This window comes from Colobus angolensis, unplaced genomic scaffold (assembly GCF_000951035.1).
Source record: "Colobus angolensis palliatus isolate OR3802 unplaced genomic scaffold, Cang.pa_1.0 Scaffold49, whole genome shotgun sequence".
Classification (NCBI taxonomy): Eukaryota; Metazoa; Chordata; class Mammalia; order Primates; family Cercopithecidae; genus Colobus; species Colobus angolensis.
In genome coordinates this window covers 3,238,086-3,259,422 of record NW_012118376.1, presented here as the reverse complement: position 1 = coordinate 3,259,422, position 21,337 = coordinate 3,238,086, and the positions used below count along the sequence as shown (strand labels likewise).

Below are 21,337 nucleotides of genomic sequence, written 5' to 3'. Positions count from 1 at the left end.
TTTTTTGCGCCTTATCTTGATGTGTTTTGAGCCATTCAATAACCCTTAGGGTCAGATAACTGGAAGAACCTCCCAAACAACACTATTCAATTAAACTAAAATCATAGCACATCATTAAAATGAGGAGAACTCCCTTTATTCCATGAGTGCTGATGAATAAGTCTACAATAAGATATTTTTAATAAGGGTAAAATATACATAACATAAAATTTACTATCTTAACCAGTATTAAGCATACAGTTCAGTAATGTTAAATACATTCACACTGTTGTACAACATATAAGCTTTTATGAATTGTTATATTCTGTAGAGTATGACTTAATATACAGTGAAAAACAAATGCATTATAACAGATTTTTCTGTAGTAAATAAAACTTAAACTTGAAGCCTCACCACCCCACTGCCTGCTACTTACAAAATGCAGCAAGAATCAGAAAATACAAATTTCACGTGAGACTTAAAGGCCAGGGATAAGCTAGGAAGAAATTGATCTGCGGAAACCTTTCACATCTTGATTAAATTATATTAGACCAAGATTTTTACAAAGGTCAGTGTTTAATACTTCAACTACATAATATATGGTTATACAAACTGAGATTGAATGCTATTATATTGCAGAAATAAAAAATATAAAACATTGACAAAGGTTTTTTCTGTTTAATTAGAACTTTTCTGGGAGTTATCTAAATTCAGGAATTTATGACGATTTGCACATGGCCTAGTTTCTGGTCATTTAATTCATTTTTAACTCTTCCGTTGAACGTGGCTGTTTAACTGAAGTGAAGGTGTGGCCATCCCATAAATATACTATTATTTTCAATCTGGTGAACAATTGAAAAAGCAGACTTGGCCGGTCGCAGTGGCTCACGCCTGTAATCCCAGCACTTTGGGAGGCTGAGGTGGGGGGGGATCACTTGAGGTCAGGAGTTCGAGACTGGCCTGACCAACATGGTGAAACCCCATCTCTACTAAAAATACAAAAATTAGCCAAGGGTGGTAGCGGGTGCCTGTAATCCCAGCTACTTGGGAAGCTGAGGCAGGAGAATAGCTTGACCCTGAGAGGCAGAGGTTGCAGTGAGTCAGCCTGTGTGACAGAGCAACACTCCATCTCAAAAATAAAATAAAATCAATAAATTAAGAAAAAGCAGACTTTACATTGATAAGATTCAGCTTTTACTCTTGGTTTTACATTTAACTCTAGCAACCTTTACTTCAATGTTTCATAATTTAAACTGTTGACTTAAATTCATCTGATTTGTAATTTCTCTCTTCAGTTTGGCTCATAAGACTAATACTTTAAGCTTTGAAGTAAGATTGTTACTGCCTTCTCATCTGGGTAAAAATCTGTGTGGTGCATCTTCTACAGTGATAAGTTATGAAGGAAGGTAAATACCCTTCAAAAGAACTGAGACACATAAATGAATTCGTAGAGCTTAGTTTTTAGGCTATACCTGGGGAGTGTTGGGTTCTCTGAGATCTTGGAAATAGAGAAAAATTAGCTCCTGCTTCCCTGTCTCTTTTTTCCTCCTCTAGTCATCCCCTTTCCACCCAGCTTCCTGTTTGAGCCTCCCCCATCCATTCTTAAAAGAAATGGAAAATCTTGCTGATGCTTCCATTGTAGTCTGCCACGTAGCTAGAGGTGATTGTGGAAGCAGGCACCAAGACGTCCCCGGATGTTGCAGGATGAAATAACAGATACTTTATCTCATTTTCAGAGTCCTTTCCACATGCATTATCTCACGTTAGTCTCTGAGGAAAATAGTGTTAGAAGCCTGCCAGAGGAACCAGTGACTATTTCCTCTCCTTCCTGCCCCCATCCATCTTAAGTTTTAAATGACAGAGTCAGTGCCGGATCCATTACCTTTCATTCATCACAGTCTTGACTTAGGATTTAGAACATGACACTTACTTCTACACATAGGTAAAATGTTCCCATTTGTTAAATGTCACATGTTTCCTGAAAATATCTCTGCTGATAATTATTAAACACAATTGCTACCTAGAAGTTCCACTTAATATCGGTCAGGGTTGCTTTTGTAGCAGGACCATCAAAATCAACCCAAAGTTAAATATGAATATTTACCTATAATAGGAAAAATGCAATACATTTTCATTGCTGCTGTTGCTTCCTTTCTGAAGCTATCTTTAACTACTTAGTCTTTGCTCCCCCTGCAACTCAACACCTTTACCATAGGTTAACCCTTTCTCACCTATGTCTGGATGTGTCTGCAGCATATATTGCCCTGATCGCATTGTATTATAATTCTTTTTCCTTTTTTTTTTTTTTTGTGAGACAAAGTCTCACTCTCTCGCCCAGGCTGGAGTTCAATGGCCTGACCTTGGCTTACTGCAACCTCCACCTCCCAGGTTCAAGCAGTCCTCCCACCTTCCTCCCAAGTAGCTGGGACTACAGGCATGCACTACCACACCTGGCTAATTTTTGTATTTTTAGTAGAGATGGGGTTTCACCATGTTGGCCAGGCTGGCCTCGAACTCCTGACCTCAAGTGATCCACCCCTGCTGAGCCTCCCAAAGTGATGGGATTACAGGTGTAAGTCACCACACCCAGCTATATGTCTTGACACATCTGTCTCTTACACTACGTTGTTAGCTCCTTGAGGACAATCACCATGTTTTTTTTTTTTTTTTTTTTTGTCTCTGTGTCTGATAAATATGGACGATCCCTGTGTCTCTCTCAAATTAAAAATATCCCATGGTACCCTGGGGCCCCTTGACACTTAGTTTGGGAACCACAGTAATTGATTGAGGGAGAGAGTGTTTGACTAGGGTATCCCAGGAAGGCTTTTTGGAGTAGGTAGCATCTGAGTTGAGACCTGAATGATAAGAAAAAGCCAACAGCCACACTGTGAGGGTAGATAGAGTATTGTGGTCTGAAAGACACTCGTGTGAAGGTCTAGAACAGGAAGGGGGAAGTAGAGGGGTGTGAGGTGCAGCCAGAGAGGCAGTAGGCAGGGCCATGCTGTTGGAGCCCCACTGTCCCTGAGAAGGCACCTTGTGTTTCCTTCTAACTGCTGGGGGAAGCCTTTGGGGAAGGTTTAAGCAGAGGAGTGGTGCATTGAGCTATCCATTTTGAAGGGATCCTCTGGGCTCTCTATAAAGGGCCATTGTGGTGAGGAGTGGTGCACTGAGCTATCCATTTTGAAGGGATCCTCTGAGCTCTCTATAAAGGGCCACCGTGGTGAGGGCAAGCTTAGATGCAGCAGAAGCTACTGGGGGCTAGTGCGGCTGTCCAGTTGGGAGATGATGGAGGGTTGGACTAAAGAGTGGTGGGGAAGAAGGGGGAAGTGGTCGGGTTTGGGGTCTGCTTCAGCAGGAGTGTATACAGTACATGGCAGAGCTGGGTAGTTGCTGATTAAGAATTTGTGGGAATTATGATTAAATGGCTCCTCAAAAGCAGTTATTAATTCTGTTTCCTCATCATTCACTGTTCTTTCTTTTTATTCTGTGACATTGTTCCCAGGACTCTGAGAGTGTTTCCAAAGTTCTTTGGCTGGATGAGATACAGCAAGCTGTCGACGAGGCCAATGTGGACGAGGACAGAGCAAAACAATGTAAGCCCTCACCTCCTTTGCTCTTGAAACTTGTCTTTTTGGATTTGGTTATGTGCCTGAAGTCATGTGATTTTTAATTTCTGGAAGATTTGGATTCTTACCAAGTTTTAGTTCTTGGACACATAATTATACCAAAATTAGTTGGTTGTCCTGTTGTCAGTGATTTGACTCTATCTCCAACAAAATTTAACAATGTTGCTGAACAAAATCCAGAAGGTGAAAAATAGTTTTTAAGCTCTCAAATTGTATAATTGAATCAAATCCTTTTTTTCTCTTGATTTTTAGAGAACTAGACCATTTCTACTTAATAGATGCTTTTTTCTCCTTTTCATGGCCTTTATTGTTACCAGGGTTTTCCATAGAAACAGAACCCATAGGAGACCTATAGAGTTGGCTAGCTGATCATGGTGCAACTAGAAGTGAAATAGACTGGCAGTCTACTCAATTCTTACTTAATCTGTACACTGGATGAGTTTTGACTCAAGCAAATAGAAGTCTACCTTGAATCATAAGAACAGTCATGGACCCTCAATCAATTCCCAGAATGGGGCCAGTTTACAAATCCAGAACCCCTCAAATGAAGGGAAGGCCAGGCCCCTTGAGGAAGAACTCAGCTGCACTACCAAAAATTTATACTGTTAGTCTTTCTTCTACCCCTCCCCCAAAGGGACCTATGGCCTTTTACCAGGGTGACTGTACTTAGGAGAAAGGACATAATCAGAATTTTGGGGATTAGTGGACACTTGCTCTGAACTGACACTAATTCCAAGAGGCCCAAAACATAACTGTGGTCTACCAGTCAATGTAGGGGTTTATGGAGGTCAGGTGTTCAATAGAATATTAGCTCAGATCCATCTCACTGTGGGTCCCTAAACCCCTTCTGTGGTTACTTCCCCAGTTCTGGAGTGCATAATTGGAATAGGTATAATCAGCAACTGGCAGGATCCCCACATTGGTTCAAATGATAACATTGTTTAGCCCTCTAGTTTTAAGGAAGAATAATGTGAAAATTCACATGATAGTCTGAAATAGCTTCTAAATTGCTATGCTCACATTCTCCATATATAAATTAAGATTCCTAGAAGTATATTTCATTAACCTACCAACTCATGGCATAATTAGAATCTATTCTGTTGTATCAGGTCAGAGAAGGTTCTTAAGATGACTTTGTCTTACTCCACAGATGGGCTTTTCAACCTCGGAAGCATCTGTGAGAAACATCTGGGCTTTATTTCCTTAGCTTAGAAAAATGTGTGTATTTCTCTAACCTGAACTTTTATTCCCTAAGGAACTTTGAAGTCTTTCCTTTCTAGCACGCCTTAAGAAAAAAAAATAATAAAGTGGAGATGTGTATATAAGAAATTTCAACTTAAATATAAAACTGAAGGAAGCCATAGTCTGAAGAGACACTTTTGAGAAATTCGATTGTAATTTAGACATTCAAATAGCCTAAAATGGTTATGATTTGTCTCTTAGAAATCAAACCAATTTAGAAGGTTTTTAAAATTTTCTTGTATTCATTGTTCTTACATTTGGCCTGCAAATGTTAAGTTGATTCTGTTTTTCACATTGAGACTTATGCTACTATTGACTATAAAAGTAAGAGGTTTTCTCAAATGTATGATTTTGTACTCTGTACTTGCACATCTAAAATCCTATCTTTTCTCTCTGTCCTGTCCCTTAGAGGAGCTGGTATACTTTCTTTTACTATATATAACAGCAAAAAAGATTTTCCAAAGTTAATACTACCTATGAGAGTTTTCTGACTTTCAAGAAGAATTTAACCTTTTAAAAACATTATTCATTATTTGCATGAAGACTTGAAATAGATTCTGGTCACACACTATAAGCATCAAACACACTCTCAGATAATATGATGAAAGAAGATGTGTTGGCCCAGATATGTTACCATCAGCAAAATTTAAAAGGGCAGAGTAACTCAAGTCCCTTTCATTTTGGCCCAGTGTTCACATTCACTGGTGTATCTTGCTTGCTGAAAGTAGATTTGCCTCTACTTTTGATTCCTTAGAGCATTCTTTCTCTACCTTTTTGTCATTATGGTACCCTAAAGAATCTTTTTAGACAGTTTTTTCTCTAATCACTCCTTACCATGAAATTTTAGTGCCACAGATATAGTGTATATGTGTTTATGTGCCATATGTAGACCTGTACTTTATACATAAAGAGATTTTTTTCACTCTCTCCCTGCAGAAACCAATTTTTGCCCCGTTAGGGGTTATATCACCTCCACTGTGAATGTGTGCCTTAAGAGAGCCTGCTGGTATATGGCTTAAGATGTAAAGCAAACATTTTTTGGATCTCTTAGGAGATTTATGGGAGGTTTCTTAATTTGTTCCTTGGCAGAAACATACCTGACTTTCTGGAGTGAAAGTCATCTATCTGATATCTGATACCCGTAGCTATCTGGAACTTAGCTACAACTCACAGATTAAGGAAAAAAGCAATCAAAATAGGTATCTCAAAGTAAGCACATTGAAGTTAATCTACTTTTTTCACCGAGGACCCCTCAGATAGACACTTTGAGCCTGTTGATTCTTTTCTTAGGCAAAACTCTATTATCTTTGGTAGTTTCTTTTCCTGTTTGATTGTGACTCAGAGCACATCAGAAGCCACAAGTCACAAGGCAGTAAAGTGCTTAAGCTGCCATAGGCAGGCACATCAGTGTCAGTAAAAAGTGACAGCTGACAGTGAAGGAAGAAGGAAAAACTAAGAAGTATAGGAGTTACTAAGGCTATTTCGTGCAGGAGCCAGTAAGCCCAAACACCTCCATAATCCTTGAAAATAACACCGGATTATAACACAGCACAATTTTAATGACAAGAAGGACTCTTCTGGCTGCTCTCAGCAGACATTAGGCACCTACTTTATATCAGAGACTTTGGGTAAAATAAGGAGCAACAGTGACTGTCCTGTTAGGATTTTCTCTAAGGCATGTTTTAGAGTTTTCGTCAAAAATGATTCTGTTAAGATGAGAGTTGGTCCATAAAGGAATTAGCTTTAGTTATCTGGAAATTGACCTGTGAACCAGCACGTCGATATTCAATGATAATATATGCAAGAAATGTGTGTCTTTTGTAATATCTTTTAAGGAAAATTTCATTTTATTGGGTTAGATGACACTGTCACATGTAGTTTATGTGATAATTTTTGTCATTTTCTTGTTCCTTTGGCTATTCTCAGACCCCAAACTTCTCAATTTCCAGTACTCTGTTTTCTCTATCCTACAAAGCTTTCCAGAAGAAGAGGAAAGGGCAATGTCTACCCATTTCCTGTTAACCTCTGTTAGCATAAGAACATACTGCCATACCTTTTGTTCAATAACCACTGGAGTTTGCCTGAGAAGTTCTCCTTTCATCTCTGTGTGCCCCTCCAGATTTGCATGACTTTGACTCCAGGTTGTTGAAAGTCAATCTCTGTTTTCCTTTCGCCTTTAACCCTCATAGTACTATGCACCTGTGAACATAACTTGATGAGAACAGATTGTAATTTAATATTTGTAGAGTTTGATGTACGTGTAAGAAAAAAAGAAAAAGTATCCATGTCTTCCTTCTCTTTTCATCAAGATGTTTTTCATGTAGGAAGTATTTTAACTTGGCTTCTTTTCATTTTCTGGTTCTACTTTTCTAACTCAGTGCATTTACCTGTTGTGAAAACGCTAGTCCTACTGATTGGATATTCTTACCTGGAATTAAAGTGGGAAATAATTCACTAAGTTAACTTTCCTTAGGCAACCAAGAGTTTAATATGGTTTTGTTAATGAGGAGGGGTAGAAATTCGCAATGGGATAAAATGCTAGTTAGGTCTAAAATGGTTCCAGAATTAAGTTTTAGGACTTCGTCGCACATATCCACCAGCTCTGCCTTTCCAGAACTCTTGTTTAGGTTGTTTATGACAATCTTGCTAAATATATTAGTACTATACAAGAGAATACCAGGATTTCCATAACTTAAAAAGCATTTTGCTTATCCTAAAGTAAACAAATGTCTTTGTAAAACTAGTTCTCAAATACATGTTAATGGCCTAGGTTAGAGCTACATATCTGCTGTTGGTGTGCATTCACCCCATTTCATAGATTACTACAGCAAGCAAAACCTAGTACCTTGATACCACGTGTGAGTAACCAGGGAAGACTATTGTTTTTAATAAACCATACTCCCATGGTATCTAATTCTTCTTATGGACTAAACTGGTCGGTGAATTTGTGATTGTCTTAGGCATATGTGGTAAATATTCTCAAAGGGTAAAAATGTTTGATACTAATGCATTCCTAAAACGTCGAATTATATATTTGCATGTCTTGAAGTAAGTAGAAGATAACCATTAACAAGACACTTTTTTTTTCAATTACCCAGGGGTTACTCTGGTGGTTGATGTTAATCAGTGTTTGGAAGGAAAAAAATCAAGTGATATTTTGTCTGTATTGAAGTCTTCCACTTCTAATGCAAATGACATAATCCCGGAGTGTGCTGACAAATACTATGATGCCCTTGTGAAGGCAAAAGAGCTCAAATCTGAAAGAGGTAAGTTGGTTTGTTACTTTAGCACAAACTATTTTAAATACCATTTCTGTGGTATTATATTTTCTTAATTTTAAGACAAGTATTGCTTTCAAATTAATATTACTGTAATTTTTTGTCATCTATGGCTAAGGAAATTAGGAAAAGTTTTAAATGTTTCTTTTTAGTTTTGGAAAGCTATGATGAGCTCAGTGGCAATATATGGATGGCATTAAGAAAATGTCATATTTGAGGAATCTATGCCTTATACAGGTCATGCTTATTGATTGATTTATTCGTATGGGTAGACCAGTGATATAAATAGGTGTTTATACTAATATTTTCTCTCACTTAATCCTTTGTGATTGTACAATATTAAGTAGGGATAAAGAGTAATTTTGAATATATAAAATAAAGTAGAGTAAGCCAGTCTGCAAGGGATCAGTTGGCAAAACTAGGCAACTAGTTATGCCTACTCAATCCAACGGCAGAACCTACATTTTTAGCTCTGGAAATAATCTTTGAGACTATACAGTTTGATACTCATTTTTCAGATTTGGAAATTCACATTGGTAAGATTTCAGACAGAGGAAAAGAATGGTAGACTCAAGGACAATTAATTTTTAATCCAGAATTCCTTTAGTAGATTTTACTAAGCACCTACTATTTCCTAGTGTCAAGGATCAAGGTGGCTCTCAACTTCTAGGCTAGTGTTTATTTGTACCACATTGTAGGTCATCTACAGGATAGTATTCATCTTTAAGAAACTAGTGGGACAGCGTATGGCCTTAGAAGTAGAGCTTAAGGAAAAACAAAAAAACTTTTTTAGTCCAACTTGATGTTTGTCTAGTAGTACCCTATGTACTTGCCTTCAAGTTTCATATATTTCCAACTTGGAGATTCCACCTTAAAATTCAGTAAATTTTCTTTTTTTTTTTTTTTTTTTTTTTTTTTGAAACGGAGTCTCGCTCTGTCACCCAGGCTGGAGTGCAGTGGCCGGATCTCAGCTCACTGCAAGCTCCGCCTCCCGGGCTCACGCCATTCTCCTGCCTCAGCCTCCAGAGTAGCTGGGACTACAGGCACCCGCCACCTCGCCCGGCTAGTTTTTTGTAGTTTTTAGTAGAGACGGGGTTTCACCGTGTTAGCCAGGATGGTCTTGATCTCCTGACCTCGTGATCCGCCCATCTCGGCCTCCCAAAGTGCTGGGATTACAGGCTTGAGCCACCGCGCCCGGCCAAAATTCAGTAAATTTTCTATTAATGAAATGACCACTCTCTTACTTGGCATCTGGTCACCCTTGAGTCCCTCTCTGTTCCATTCAGATCTCTTTGTCAGGAATTACTGTAATGTCCCCTGTCTCATCCTTCATTGGGAAAGAATTGCATAATTGTATTAATGAGCTGTCCTAATTTCAAATTCATCCTGGAAAAACTTAGTTTATCTTCTGTCTTCTAAACTTGCCTACTTCGTTTTCCACGTGTCATATTTGGGTGACTATAGTCAAATCCCTTTGTATCCAATTCAGAAACCTAGGAAGTGCTTCAGGTTCATTCTTCTGGGAATAAAAAAAGGCAGCAAGACTTTTGTCAACTGAGATCATATTGAATCTATAGATAACTTAGATAACTTTGAGAAGTCTTGCCCTCTTAATATTCTGATCCATGTATATGGGATGTCTTTCCTTTTAATCAAGTTTAAAACTCTTTCAACAATTTTTTGTAATTTTCAGCATACAAGGCTTGCATTTGTTTCATTAAATTTATTCCTAAGTATTTTATCATTTTTATTCTATTGTAAATATTGTTTTTTAATTATATTTTGGGATTGTTTATTGCTAGTTTATAGATACACAGTTGTCCTTTTATTGAGAAATAATTTATATGCCATAAAATTGTCCTTTTAAGGTATGTAATTAAGAGGTTTTTAGTATATTCACAAGGTTGTATATCCAACACTCTAGTTAATTCCAGAACATTTTCATTACACCAAAACAAAACCCAGTACCTATTAGCAATCAATCCCCATTACCCACTCCCCAGCCCCAGGCAACTACTAATCTACTTTCTGCCTTTGGCCTGTTTTGGACATTTCATGTAAATAGAATTATATAATACATAGCCTTTGTGTCTGGCTTCTTTTACCTAGCATAATATTTTCAGAGTTCATTCATGTAGTATTTGTCAGTTTGTCCTTTTTTGTGGCTAATATTCCATTGTATGAGTATGCCACATTTTGTTTACCCAGTCATCAACTGATGGAACCTGTATTCTGTGCCACCCTCTCCCCCCAACTTTTGGCTATTCTAAATGAGACTGCTATGAACGTTCATGTCCGGGTTTTTTCGTGGGCATATCTTTTCATACAACTGATTTTTGTATATTGATCTTGTATCCTGCAACCTTGCTGATCTCATTCTAATCATTTTTAGTACATTTCTTATGCTGCCATCTTCATTAATAAATACAGTTTCGCTGAAATCCAGCCACACATTAATTTATATATGGTCTATGGCTGCTTCCCTGCTGCAGTGGTAGTGCTGAGTGGTTGTTTCAGAGACCCACAGCCTGCAAAACTGAAAATACTTGCCTTTTTTTTTTTCCAAGATGAAGTCTTGCTCTGTCACCCAGGCTGGAGTGCAGCAGGGCAATCTTGGCTCACTGCAACCTCCACCTCCTAGGTTCAAGCAATTCTCCTGTCTCAGCCTCCCAAGTATCTGGGATTACAGTTACATGCCAACATGCCTGGCTCATTTTTGTATTTTTTAGTAGAGACGGGGTTTCACCATGTTGACCAGGTTGGTCTCGAACTCCTGACCTCAGGTGATCCACCTGCCTCAGCCTCCCAAAGTGCTGGTATTACAGGCATGAGCCACCGCACCCAGCCCCTACTCTCTGACTCTACAGAAAAAGTTTGCTGACCCCTGTTCTAGAAAGAAGAGCATCCCAAGCAATTAAAGACCGATTTTCACCTCCCAACAGAGCTATGAGCATTGTTTTCAGGCATGCACAGGATGATTTATTCTTATCTCTTTCACCTCTGGTTCTAGGATGGCTGTCTTTTCCCAAACTAAAACAAACACCATTCGGTGGATGGATTACTCAGCCTTATCACTCAGTTTAATGCTTCTATATGTTCGCGTATAATTTTGTCTGGAAGGCATCTAAAAAGTATGCCTCCTTGTGGAATGTTCATCACCTCTTAACTAACTGTTATCAGTCTTTTTTCTAAGTAACAACCCAACTATATTTCTTAGGAAAACTATTTGGAACCCATGCTGGAAAGTAGCTTTCCTCAGCCTCTTATCTAACTACATTCAAACTAGATGTGAAAAAGATAGCAATTCTTCTTGCCTACTACCTACTGACATCCTAACCCAAGTAAAGCCTTCTAATGCCATTCAGATCTCTTCATCAGGAATTACTGTAATGTCCCCTGTCTCATCCTTCATTATGAAAGAATTACATAACTGTATTAATGAGCTATCCTAATTTCATATTCATTGTGGAAAAAACTTAGTTTATCTTCTCTCTCCTAAACTTGCCTGCTTCTTTTCCCATGTGTCATATTTGGGTGAGAGCTAAAAACAACAAAAAAATATAAGAAGTTCTAACTTAGACTAAACTAAGTCAACTGCTATCAAGTGAGCTTTAGACTCATTGCCTTTCCAGGTAAATCAAAGTTCAAGGGATTGGCTTTTAACCAACTAAGAAATTTTTTACTTCTCAGTTTAAGTGATGGGAGAAACATTTTCACCAGCTTTGCTTGCTTTCTTCCCTTCCCACTGAGAGTTGCCTTAAGAAGGGTGATTATTATTCTGAAAACATTTATGAATCTGACAACTATTGATAATTGAAAATATCATAATTGGCTGGTCGTGGTGGTTCATGCCTATAATCCCAGCACTTTGGGCGGCTGAGGCGAGTGGATTGCTTGACCTCAGGAGTTTGAGAACAGCCTGGACAACATGGCAAAACCCATCTCTACAAAAAATACAAAAAATTAGCCAATTGTGCATGATCCTGTGGTCCCAGCTACTCTGGAAGCTCATCTGAGCCTGGGGAAGTTAAGGCTGCAGTGAGCCTTGGTCACACCACTGTTCTCCAGCCTGGGTAACAGAGTGAGACCCTGTCTCAAAAGCAAGAAAGGAAGGAAGGAAGGGAAGGGAGAGGAGGGGAGAAGGAGGGAAGGGAAGGAAGAAAGAATAATAATTACTTGTAAACATCCTAACTTGACTGTACAAATGTATTTTGTAGTAGACCTATGTTTCTAAACAGATGAACCAGCTGTCTGACTGCCCATTGAAAAGAGATACATCTCTCTTCCTGGGCAGTGACAAACAGAAAGAACAGGTGAGGGGCATTTAAAGTCAAATGAAGCATTAACACATATTAAAGACCTTAAAGTTACCCCTGCTGAGTTATGTCAATGCATTTCAATATTCTGTGAGGAAATTCACTTGAACTTTGATTTACCTGGAAAGGTAATGAGTCTCATGCTCACTTGGTGCAGTTGACTTAGCTTAGTCTAAGTTAGAACTTCTTATGTTTTTCTGTTGTTTTTTGCTCTCAGGTCTGGGACCAGAATTGTAACCATTCAACAAAATAAACAGATTTCTTTTTTTTTTTTTTTTTTTTTGAGACGGAGTCTCGCTCTGTCACCCAGGCTGGAGTGCAGTGGACGGATCTCAGCTCACTGCAAGCTCCGCCTCCCGGGTTCACACCATTCTCCTGCCTCAGCCTCCCGAGTAGCTGGGACTACAGGCCACCTCGCCCGGCTAGTTTTTTGTAGTTTTTAGTAGAGACGGGGTTTCACCGTGTTAGCCAGGATGGTCTCGATCTCCTGACCTCGTGATCCGCCCATCTCGGCCTCCCAAAGTGCTGGGATTACAGGCTTGAGCCACCGCGCCCGGCCCAAAATAAACAGATTTCTAAATATGAAGTTTAGCCCATGGATTCATGAGGAGGAGATATTCTTGACCAATCAAAGTCATAACTACCATAGGTTTTTCTATCACCCCTCCCCCGAAATTAAGTTTCAAAAAAAATTTTTTTTCTCATTTTGTGTGGTTGTGTAGCACAAAATAAGTCAGAGGAACCCGGAATTTTCTTTTTCCCTACTTTAGTTGACCTTTATGTTGTGCTTATGCCATTTTGTACTTTGAGTAACGTTGTCTCTGAAGGTTCTGCTTTGGTTTAATGCCAATCATTGGCCCTCCTTAAATAAGGGCCACAGTCCTTGTGGGTATCTCCTTGTTGGAGAAATTGCAGGTAAACTTTGTAAGCAAAGAGGATCTTGCCGATTGGTCTCCTTTGTCTACATGTGTTGTTGTTTGCATCTACCTGGGACTTACAATTATTATTTGCTTTTCCTTCTCTTTGACTGTTTTTGGCCGGCCATGTTTTTATCATCCTCATGAAAGATTTAAGTTCCAGAGCTAGGCTTAGACATTTGTGTCTCTTCCTTTTCCTTGGGTTGGCAGGCATCTGCCATTAAATACATCGAATTTATTCCATGTCAGTGGGTCATTTCTGATGCCTTTGACTGTCTGAAGGTTTGGTGAAAAACATATTCATTTATTTTATATATTAAAGAAACTATGCTAATGTTTAAGGGTTCACTGTGTCTCTATAGAATTTAACAAACTTTTTTCTTTAGTGTCTAGTGAAGGTTCATGGCTCAAACTCAACCTGCATGAAAAATATGACTACTATTACAACACTGATTCAAAAGAGGGTTCCTGGGTCATACCTGAATCATGCTTGTATAAAGAATCCTGGCTCACAGGAAAAGAAATCGAGGTAGGAGGTTTGTGTTTGATGGATAACTGTACTGTATAAAGTTAAATTTGACTGGTTGTCTGTTTCTGAATCATGGAAGTGATGAGAGGAACTAATTGATTTATCTGAAGGCTGGATATGTAAGGAAGTCTTCATGAACTGCAGTTGAATGTGGCTGCATTGTTACTAATGTACAGAATTTTTTCCATATTGGCTTAACAAAACCAAATAGAGCAGGGGGAAGAAATATTTCACTATTTATTTGGGATGGTAGATTATCCTAAGAAATCAATCTTAAGGTTTTCCTTGACTTAATTAAGCACAATTAATGATAATTCCTGGGTTGTCAATATTTAAAAGGTGTTTCTTTCCCACCCATCTCAGCCTGCAACTTAACATTGTACCTTTCAAACCAAAATGTCATTTTTTTCTGCAAAGTGCTGGAAAGGGCATCTCTGCCACACATGGCCCCAGCCATCTCCAGGACAGCTTCAGAAGGAAAGAACAGAGTTGGGCAAAGAGCAGGATGGGTAAACATTAAACGTTTGCTTCTTCTGAGATGGTCAGCTTAGCATGTTTTCATTGCTTAACATTTCTAGAGCTCTGGATGTACCCATGTCCAAATGTAAGTGCTAACATCACAATTGAGTGTATCTTATACTTGGCTTTCGATTAACTGACATAAAAATTAGCCATGTGTCCATGTATTGCACTAACCAATAGTTATACATGATACATTGAATTGAAATTTCTATTTAACTACTAAAGGTCCCTTTTAACTAATCCTTGACCCATGTTTGAAAGCTTTCTTCTACCAGATTTTACTTATTGAAAGTTATTTATCCCTTCTCTCATCTCTTTTTAACCAAACTATATAGATAGTACCTGTCTGAGATTCTTGTTAGGAGTAAAGAAATAGTGCATTAGTGAACATAGCGTCGGTATTGACTATTAGGACATTTGTTAGTTTTTGTTTGTTTCTCTTTTTGAGGGGACATTTGTTATTTTAAATACAGAAAGAAGAAACTCATTTAGAAAAGTCTGTATTAGGTAAAGCCCCATCTTTACTAAAAATACAAAAATTAGCTGGGCATGGTGGCGAGCACCTGTAATCCCAGCTACTTGGGAGGCTGAGTCAGGAGAACTGCTTGAACCCAGGAGGCAGAGGTTGCAGTGAGCCAAGATCGCACCACTGCACTCCAGCCTGGGCAATAAGAACTACACTCTGTCTTGGGGAAAAACAAAAAACAGAAAAGTCTGCGTTAGAATCTCAGGTTCAGATGCTTTTCCTCATTGTAAACAAGACTGGGCCGGGCGCAGTGGCTCAAGCCTGTAATCCCAGCACTTTGGGAGGCCGAGACGGGCGGATCACGAGGTCAGGAGATCGAGACCATCCTGGCTAACACGGTGAAACCCCGTCTCGACTAAAAAATACAAAAAACTAGCCGGGCCATTTGGCGGGCGCCTGTAGTCCCAGCTACTTGGGAGGCTGAGGCAGGAGAATGGCGTAAACCTAGGAGGCGGAGCTTGCAGTGAGCTGAGATCCGGCCACTGCACTCCAGCCTGGGCGGCAGAGCGAGACTCCGTCTCAACAAAAAAAAAAAAAAACAAGACTGGCTGGAGTCTCAGGGGTCCTCCTGATTTCCCCGTGTGCCTTGTCCATTGTAGTCCTAATTCCCTCCCAAATATTCAGCAATTTTTATATATACAGGAGCCCAGGGCTGAAGTATTTACAAAAAAGATAACAAGAGCAAAGCTAGGAGAAAAAGTACAGCCAAAAGAGCTCTTTTCAGTTTCAGTTCTAGATCACTGAATTTATTCATTTTTTAGTTACCCCTCCCTACATAGAGGAATGAGAGGAGCACTTTGACAATAGATTATTTGTATAATCATGGCTTTGTTAGATCTGAATATTTTCTTGCAACATGAGAATAGGGGGACTAAATGCTTGGTGAAGATTTCCTGAAACGAAAGACTTAGCTATAAACAGGTAGTGAAGTAGATCTTGCCGAATGGCCTTCTCTGTGAGGTTCTTCTTTGCTTTGTCTGAGGTTGGTGGGCAGCCATGAAGAAACAGGAGGGGTAAAGTCAGAGGAATGTGAAATTGGAATCAACCCTTGTAGCAAGATGTCTGAAACAAGTTATGGCCAAAAGGAACCTTTCCAACTGGTGTCCCTGCAAATACCCAAAGAATGTGTGGAATTGCGAATGAGGTCTCCTGAAACCATAAACATAGCCAAGTACCCCTCATTTGTATAGAGTTTCACTTTCCAATATACTTTCACATCACTTTGATCCCTAAATTATCCTCTAAGTAGAGATAGAGCAAATATTCTCATCTTCTGTTTTTCTAAGTGAGGAAATTGGGGCACAGAGTAGGTGAAGCAGCTTGTGCTAATTCTGCAATTTGTGTTTTGTCAATTAATAGATTTATTTCCAGTGCTTCCAACTTCTAGTCTAGTATCTTTTCCACTTTTTCATTGTTTTTGACACAGTCACCAGTATCTCTGAGTGGTTTTGTCATGTGCCCATTGCTCTGGAATTAATAACCCAAGTTGGTGGCTTAAGAAATACATAGGAGCCGGGCGCGGTGGCTCAAGCCTGTAATCCCAGCACTTTGGGAGGCCCAGACGGGCGGATCAGGAGGTCAGGAAATCGAGACCATCCTGGCTAACATGGTGAAACCCCGTCTCTACTAAAAATACAAAAAACTAGCCGGGCGAGGTGGCAGGGGCCTGTAGTCCCAGCTACTCCGGAGGCTGAGGCAGGAGAATGGCGTAAACCCGGGAGGCGGAGCTTGCAGTGAGCTGAGATCCGTCCACTGCACTCCAGCCTGGGCGACAGAGCAAGACTCCGTCTCAAAAAAAAAAAAAAAAAAAAGAAAGAAAGAAATACATAGGTACTTTAAAAAGTGAGTAATGCTTCCCAGGGGGAATACTCTTGAAGTAATATTCACTAACATTGCTTTGGATTTAAAAACAAAAGTTCGACCCAAAGGATGTGAAACCTGCCGGTAATGGATCCACGCATCATAATATGTTTAAAGAGAAAATACTGATGATAATTAAGTTCTATCTTGGAAAAAAACAAGAACACACATCTTACAGAATCATTAAAGTCAACATCAAAGATATTGCAGTGTAGCAGTATTGCAGACAGAATCACCAATGCAGTATTTACTAAAACTTAGAGGAAAAAAACGTGATCTGAGTCTGACCAATGCTACCAAAATGCTTAATGACAAGAAGATAGTGAAGAACACAGTTTAGTGACTCATTTCGGATGTTCAGAGGTCGTACGAGTTTTAGGAAAATGACATTGTAGCAATGGATTATTAGTGCTAATTTTGAAGAAAAAAATGAAATTATAGACATGCTAAAAAATTATGTGCTATGGTTGAAAAGATATATCAAACTATAAAGAAGCAGCATCAAAGATTTAAAATTTAGAATAAAAAATTGGTCATGTGGCATCCCAAGATATACTCCAGGTATAACTTTTTGTTATATCGAGCATCAGTCTGTTAAGATTATTAACCAGTGGAAGGTCTAACACTGTTATAAAAAAGTTGTGTTTCTTCTAAACAACCTGAAGTTACCAGTTTTATTCAATGAATGCATACATATATGTCTTCTCTTGAAGATATGTATGCATCTTTTGTATGATTTCACTTTTAGCTCTTTGAGTTAACCAACTATTAATTCCAGTTGTACTAAATAAGAGTCATCAGCTATAGAAGTGACAGTCCAGTCTTTCTTTGCATCTCTCATGGGCATAAAAGTAAACCCTGTTCATACCCCTCATGAAACTTTCCTATAACCCCCTTCTTCCTTTTTTCTCATTCTTCTAGATTTCTGCCATCTATCCTTAATAGCACTTATCTTGCTCCTCCCACCCCTTTTTCTTTTGCCCCAGAGCATCATTCTGAGTTTGGCCGCAGCTCATTACAGGGGTCTGCCTACTCTGGCCTGGGAAAGAAATGGGAAAGAAGTCTGAGGACCTCATGACCATTGCAGTCTTTTCCTTGGCAGCCCAAGGGAAGTGGGAGGTGATGCATGTTTTTACAGCAAGCACCCTTGTCCCTTTACATTCTGTGGAGATCAGGCCTCATGCCTCGTCCTTGCCAGCATCATGCATACATCTCTGCTTCCAAATCCTGAGATCATTGAGCTTTATTCTCTTGCCACCTCAACACCAAACTCAGAGATTCCAAAATCATATTGCTAGAAAGAAGCTAAGCCAGTTTCATCCCTCAGCTCTGCTTAAATTTGTTTTTAAACCAACCAAAAGGAGACATCCATATTATTTTCTAAAAGATAAAATATCAGAAGCTATTCTATGTGTGCCTTTCAGCTGATGTGTGAAGTGTAACCATAAGAAATATCTCTTGCCAGGACATAATTGAGGAAGTCACAGTAGGTTACATTCGTGAAAATATATGGTCTGCTTCAGAAGAGATGCTTCTTCGCTTTCAAGCCACAAGTTCAGGACCCATCCTTAGGGAAGAGTTTGAAGCTAGAAAATCATTTTTGCATGAACAAGAAGAGAATGTGGTCAAAATACAGGTATGTGGATCACCTACCACTGTTTACAACAAACTGTCATATCACCTGAAAATGTTTTCTTTGATAATAGTCAACTACCAGCATTCCTATAAACAAATCTGACTGCATATTTTTACATAATCAGTGCCCCTAGTCTACTTCACTAAGGCTTTAAAATGGAAAGCATTTTGATGATGAATGACTTCACCTACGGTCTTCTAGAGAGTATTTAGGAGCACTGCAGATTTGCACAGATCCACCTGCTGCCAACTTAGTTGGACCCAAAGGGATATGCCTTGGATCAGAGTTGAAATCATACCTGACTTGGGGACTTATTTGTGGTTAGTGGATGTTGAGTGGCATCTTAGTTTCTGTGCTGTTCTAGCCTGAAAGAACAGAAGAACTAATGAAATAAACAGATTTAGCATCTCTAAGAATGTCTTCTACCTTCTGTAATCTGTCACTCTTCATTTAGGCCTGCAGGAGAAACCTTCATTCCCAATTTTTTTGCTATAAATTGTTCTTAAGTTTGCATGACTTGTCTGAACTTTCTGATTGGCAGGAGAATTTGCCAGGTTTAGATGTTTCTCTTCTGTATTCCTGTAGCACCCCCTACCAGTCACCACACTGGTTTGTGAAAGGCTGTGAGTTTGTTCTTTTTATTGTGAGCTCAAAGGGGTATTGTTAACAACTGGTAAAGTCTGATGCTGGTGGGTTTTTACTTCGAAGCTTCTTAAATTGAACGTTTTTCTGTGGAAGAGCTTCTTTTTTGTGTGGTCACTGGTGAACTCATCTGCTTTTCCCACCTAACTGTAATGTCCAAGGCAGAAAATGAATTTTACAAACATTTGTCTTCCTGTATCTTGCACATGATAGATGCTTACATCTTTAAAATTTGCTTGGAGCTTAAGATATTATTAGCAAAGCAGAAATAATTAATTTTATAAAAGAAATTTCTACTATAAATCTGACACTCAAAGGATTTTTCTAGGTGGGCCAGTGAGTTTCCAATTTATTCCTTTAAACAAATAGTAGACAGAACACACAGGAAGTGAACAAAAGCCTCAAAATAGTCATCTGCACTGATGAGGCTCTAATTTTCACAAATTTCACGTGTCAGCCAATATAAAATTTGGACCCCACACTCTCCAGTCTCGGGGCACACAGCAGTGTTGCAGTTGGAAGGTATACCACAGAGCCCACCAGTACAGAATCCCTCTATATTAGAAACCAGGGCTGAAGGATGAGAGAAATGGGGTAAGGACAGGAGCGATCATTTGGAGCTTTTTCCTCCACCTTAGCAGAGGCAAAAGAATTGACGAAGCAGTCATCAAACCATGAAGTCACCTCACTACGCCTTTTTATCAGTCTTCTGACAATTTTCCAAAACAGAGGGCATGAAGCCTAAAGGTAAGCCTACTTCACAGATGTGGACCAAAGTGAATAATGCAGTCAGTAGGAACCTGCTGACCCTTAAAACCAAGAGCCCATGAACCAAAAGGTGTCATGCTAATCTCATTTCTCGCCAAAGTGACTGGTTCACCTTCAAGTAGGAAAATGTTCTGATATCTGAGAAGTTCCCCTATGTAAAACACTGTGGGCTTCCTAGCTAGCTGAATTGCCCCCAGATACAGTAGTTTTAACAAAATTGGAGAGAAATACAAAGGCAAAGCTCCTAGGCCAAGGCCAGCTATACCCCAGCTACACCACCCTCCCTGCCGTCAGTGGTCTGCCAAGGAAATGAGTAGTGGTACAGAGAATGTGCATGATCAATGTCCAGCACTCTGTCTCAAGTGCTTATGGAGTTAATTGGGAGGTGCCCAGGTCAATATAGAGGAAGTCAAAGAGTATCTACATAGCCATATTATTTTTGAGCAGTTAGAAGTCCCCAGTAAAATCGCCTGAGTAAGCCAGAAAGAAAAAACTGCTCATAAACAAAAAAGATTTTATATCAAAAACAGAAAAAGGAATATAACTTGCAAAATATAAATGGAGTAGACATCTAGAGTTACTCTTCCAGAAGACAGGAGAGAATGTTATACTGAAACTGCGTTATACTGTCAAGGAATTTGTTAAGACGTGGACTTAATGAAATAAGAAGACAACAGAATAATAAAATAAAAAGACAGCTGACAGCTAAGGAGAGGAAGAGAAATAATGATGTCATAGAATGTAAATGAATTTATAACTGCAGAATGCAAAATAGACACTGAGCATAATTGGAGCAGACACAGAAAGCTTCAGAAAAATCCACGAAAGATGAGAGAAAGAATAGATTATTAAAAACACACTTTCTCATCTGAAAAATACAATGCCCATTTTATTGCGGGGTGGTGAGGACGGACTGCAGTAACTCACATAACATGCTTCCTAGTATGTGCTTCTCAAGTGCTTGATAAGCTTTAGAAATGGCAAGGTGATAGAGATAATGACTCAGAGAGCAGATAATGGGGATCCAATATTGATATTGGTGATGTGGCACAGGAAGACTTCAGAAAAAAAGTCAAATAGGATAGAATAGGTAACTACAGGAGGGAATTTTTTTCGTGAACTGAAAAAAGCTAGTATACTACTTTTCAGGAAAGGATATAACAATGGCAAACACCAAAACCTAGCCCTGAGATTTAATGAATTATTGAACTTCAGCTGAGGGAGTGCCACAAGCATCCTGGTGAAGAAAAACAAGCTACCCTGAAGGAACTTCACTTTGCCAGGAGCAGCAGCAGAGTCTGTGGACCAAGAGGAAGGGGATGGCCTGGGAGAGTCGGTCCTCAGTTGTTTTTTTTTTTTGAGACGGAGTCTCACTCTGTTGCCCAGGCTGGAGTGCAGTGGCCCGATCCCAGCTCACTGCAAGCTCCGCCTCCCGGGTTCACGCCATTCTCCTGCCTCAGCTTCCCGAGTAGCTGGGACTACAGGCGCCCGCCACC

At 39.3% G+C, this 21,337-nt stretch overlaps 1 protein-coding gene across 1 annotated transcript in view; it reads left to right on the top strand.

Moving 5' to 3' along the window:
- The window catches only part of IQGAP2 (IQ motif containing GTPase activating protein 2), a 350,336-nt gene that overhangs the window by 250,994 nt on the left and 78,005 nt on the right, over positions 1–21,337 (top strand). The window contains 4 exon segments of the mRNA XM_011959360.1: positions 3,482–3,572; positions 7,946–8,113; positions 13,745–13,887; positions 18,261–18,431. Coding sequence (XP_011814750.1) covers positions 3,482–3,572; positions 7,946–8,113; positions 13,745–13,887; positions 18,261–18,431 — 573 coding nt within the window.